The 3,314-nt window shown below is 28.7% G+C and overlaps 1 protein-coding gene across 1 annotated transcript; it reads left to right on the top strand.

The window, feature by feature from the left end:
• The first annotated feature begins 883 nt into the window (after window positions 1–883).
• Window positions 884–2,442, top strand: LOC140884971 (glucan endo-1,3-beta-glucosidase 4-like). The gene is made up of 3 exons (XM_073291880.1): window positions 884–1,099; window positions 1,172–1,420; window positions 2,203–2,442. Exons 1-3 carry the CDS (start codon window positions 1,033–1,035, stop codon window positions 2,235–2,237), a joined length of 351 nt encoding a protein of 116 aa, XP_073147981.1. The 5' UTR covers window positions 884–1,032; the 3' UTR covers window positions 2,238–2,442.
• Window positions 2,443–3,314: the final 872 nt, after the last annotated feature.

Below are 3,314 nucleotides of genomic sequence, written 5' to 3'. Positions count from 1 at the left end.
GACCCTTTTACATTGGCAATGAAATTACGATTAATTGTTGCTACGATCTATCTTCGTATAAAAACAAGGGGTTCCCACGTTGGAATGCATATTTCATGACATTGAGGTGTGTAATTTTTTTTCTTATTCATATCTATATGTAAATATATGAGTATATTTTATATTTTTCTCTATTTTTTATAATTCACGTGTACATGCAAATATGACTTTCTTGATAAAGTGAAAACCACTTCTCAAAGAAGATCACATTTTTGCTATTAAAAACATAATTATTGCAAAAAAATAGATTGAAATATAAGACGACAACAAACAAATACAAGAGATTTCAAGATTTGAAAACATGCGGATGTTACAGATGAAACATATCTTTTTTGTATGTTTTTTTCTTCGTATTTTATGGATAGATTACAATATCTTATATCATTTTTTGTTCAGTTATAAGTTTTTTAATAAATAAATTTTTTTGTTCACTTAATTTATTTGTTTTCTAATTGTACAATCTATAATTCATTTAGCTCATTTGTATTTTAGAAAGTATTTGAAAACTTTAAAAATAAATGATTATATATTTTTTCTTGACAAATTTGTGAAGAAAAAATCCATAACACTTAATTTCAGAGGATACAAACACTGATTTAATTAAGTATTTTTTCAATGCTCATAATTAATAATTATTATTGTTAATTATATAAAATAATATCCCGAACATCGCACGGATGAGATACTATTGATCAATAATACTTGACATCCAACTTTTGTAGGTCCCATTTGGGACGCTAGGCTACAAAGTAACCAATGCATTTTATCCACAATTACCACAAAAACACCATCAATGTTATCCAAAAGAATATATATATATGGACTTGTTATATTATCACGGGAAAGCAAAAGCATTTGCTTCGGCATTCAACTTTTCCAAGAAAAGAATATTATTTCCATGCTTTCTTGTTAACTCAATCTTAGCACCTTGCTTGTTATAATAAAAGAATCCCATTTCAACTTCATGTCAAGCCCAAGCATATCTTAACTCTCATGTGGGCTCTGCCAAGCAAAACTCTGTTCGCTCTAATCTTCTTGTTATCCATTTCACGAAACTCGGGTATCTATTCATCTTGTATGATTTTTTTTTTGAATTTTCATAGTTGATTAGTATCTCAACGTGTGTATTCAGATGGACAGTTTGCGGACTACTGTGTGGCGGACGAGCAGACTCCGGAAGACGAGCTGCTGAGGGCTATGGATTGGGCATGTGGGAATGGTGCAGATTGCAGTGTGCTTAATTTGAACCAAAGATGTTATCTTCCCAACACAGTAATGGCTCATGCCTCGTATGCATTCAATAGCTACTATCAAAACATGAAGCACAAAGGAGGGAGTTGCTATTTCAGAGGTGCTGCGGTTCTTATTGGCATTGATCCAAGTAATAATGTTTTTTCTCAATATATTAATGCCCCAATATTTTGCCATATTGAGTAGAATATACGATGTTTGTTATCTTGTGCCTAATAATTAATATATATTTTTTCATGTTAATTAGTGAAGATATTTGTCAAATTCTGACTCCAACCTAGCATGAGATCTTGTCCTAAACTTGAAATGTTATGTAAGATGATATATAATATATTTGTTTCCATAATTAAAATCAAATGTTGGCAAATACATGTTTCTCAACTTAAAACAGAAAATTTTAGAAAAAGCAACACGTATACCACATGTCAAAAGAGCGAAATTAACAGTCCTAAGTAACTGAAAATTGGTAGCTCTAACACGGTTGTATATTGTCGTTACTTAATATAAGACCCCCAAACCTTACATCTTGGATCCATCTCTGACCGTAGATGTCGAATTACATCAAAATACTTGCTTAAAGTTATGTTAAAATTGTATATGGCAATTAGAAAATAATATGACAATAGAATTCCTTAAAGAAATGATTAAAAGTTTGATTAAAATTAATGATTACATGGAGAGATTGAGAATGTGAAAATGACTGAAATTTGTTTTATTTGTTGGATGCATATTAAATTGTTCAAATCCCGATTTCTCGGTGGCATTATCTTTGATAGTGTAATATATCATCGAACATTTATTCTGAGATAAAAGAGCTAATTTTCTTAATAATATTGGGATAAATAGCTAACAAGTAACAATTAACTGTATCATATACAAAATATATTGATTGCGTTATGTCAACAATTTCAGGTCATGACTCGTGCAAGTTTGAAAATTTGCCTTGAAGAAGCATCTACAATTCTTCTCTGTCAACGTCTTTAGACCCGTGGAGTTTATATCGATTTCACGACTAAAAAATATTTCGATTATAATTTTATTTTAAAAAGAATGTTTGGAAATTTATTTTGTGTGTGGCTTTTGTGCTACATCAATAACTTTATCATAATCGTTTGTATCCAACGTCGATATTTGATCAGCTCAGTTTTTTTTTTTTTTTTTTTCTTTTTTCAAACTAAACTAATCATGGACGTAAACGTAGTTACGCCATGCATGGATTTTTTTTTAGAAAAACTAAAGACAATTTTAAAATAATGAAAATGGCTAATGAGGTAAAGTCAATTCAAAGTTTTTAATAATAAAATTTAAAATAAAATCACGATAACTTGAAATTATGAAGCAAAAATAATTAAGGGATATTGTCCGAAAAATAGGGGAAACATTAATGGCCTGCCCTGCATAAAAAAACAAAAGACGTTGCCGAAAGATCGAAATGGCCCAGAACCCGAAAAAAAAAAAAAATACTCCACCACCAAACAAATTTTGATAATTATGTTTGTTAGGTAAGTTCAATCATCAATCAGAAAATTTTAGGGTTCATTGAATGTAAAACGATATTTACTACAATAAAATTATGAGATTTTGCTATTTATCGTGACATTTTGTATTTAATGTATTGTGAGATTTTGATAAATTAAATTTGTGTATTGAATTTTTGTGGTGTAAGATTTGATGTACAAATTTTCTTGTACCTGTAGCATCACTTTGAACGTATACATCATCATATTTTAAAATTTTGAGCATTCACCCAAGGGAAATTTCTGTTTAAATTTTGAAAACACAAAAAATTAATAGTTATAGAGAGTTTTAAGCAATCTAGGTTACGTTTGAACATGTACTTTAAAAACATTTTTAGTGTTTTATAAGTTAAAAAAAACTTAAAGTATGTGTTTGGAAAAAAAATTGTAAACTGTTTTTGAAAAATATTTTTTTAAAAATTATTTTCGAAGTATATAGTTTTAAAGAACATTTGAGAGATGTTTTTAAAATGGAACTATGAAAAACAAATATGAATCACATTAATT

The sequence above is a fragment of the Henckelia pumila genome, chromosome 2, assembly GCF_033568475.1.
Source record: "Henckelia pumila isolate YLH828 chromosome 2, ASM3356847v2, whole genome shotgun sequence".
Lineage (NCBI taxonomy): Eukaryota > Viridiplantae > Streptophyta > Magnoliopsida > Lamiales > Gesneriaceae > Henckelia > Henckelia pumila.
This window is presented reverse-complemented; position numbering and strand designations above follow the sequence as displayed.

What these genes read in the sequence shown, in the direction of transcription:
- LOC140884971 (XM_073291880.1), top strand. Translation starts at nt 1,033, where the DNA reads ATGTGGGCTCTGCCAAGCAAAACTCTGTTCGCTCTAATCTTCTTGTTA. An exon ending in ATCCATTTCACGAAACTCGG is followed by an intron (nt 1,100 to 1,171) that starts GTATCTATTCAT and finishes GTGTGTATTCAG; the next exon opens with ATGGACAGTTTGCGGACTAC. An exon ending in TCTTATTGGCATTGATCCAA is followed by an intron (nt 1,421 to 2,202) that starts GTAATAATGTTT and finishes CAACAATTTCAG; the next exon opens with GTCATGACTCGTGCAAGTTT.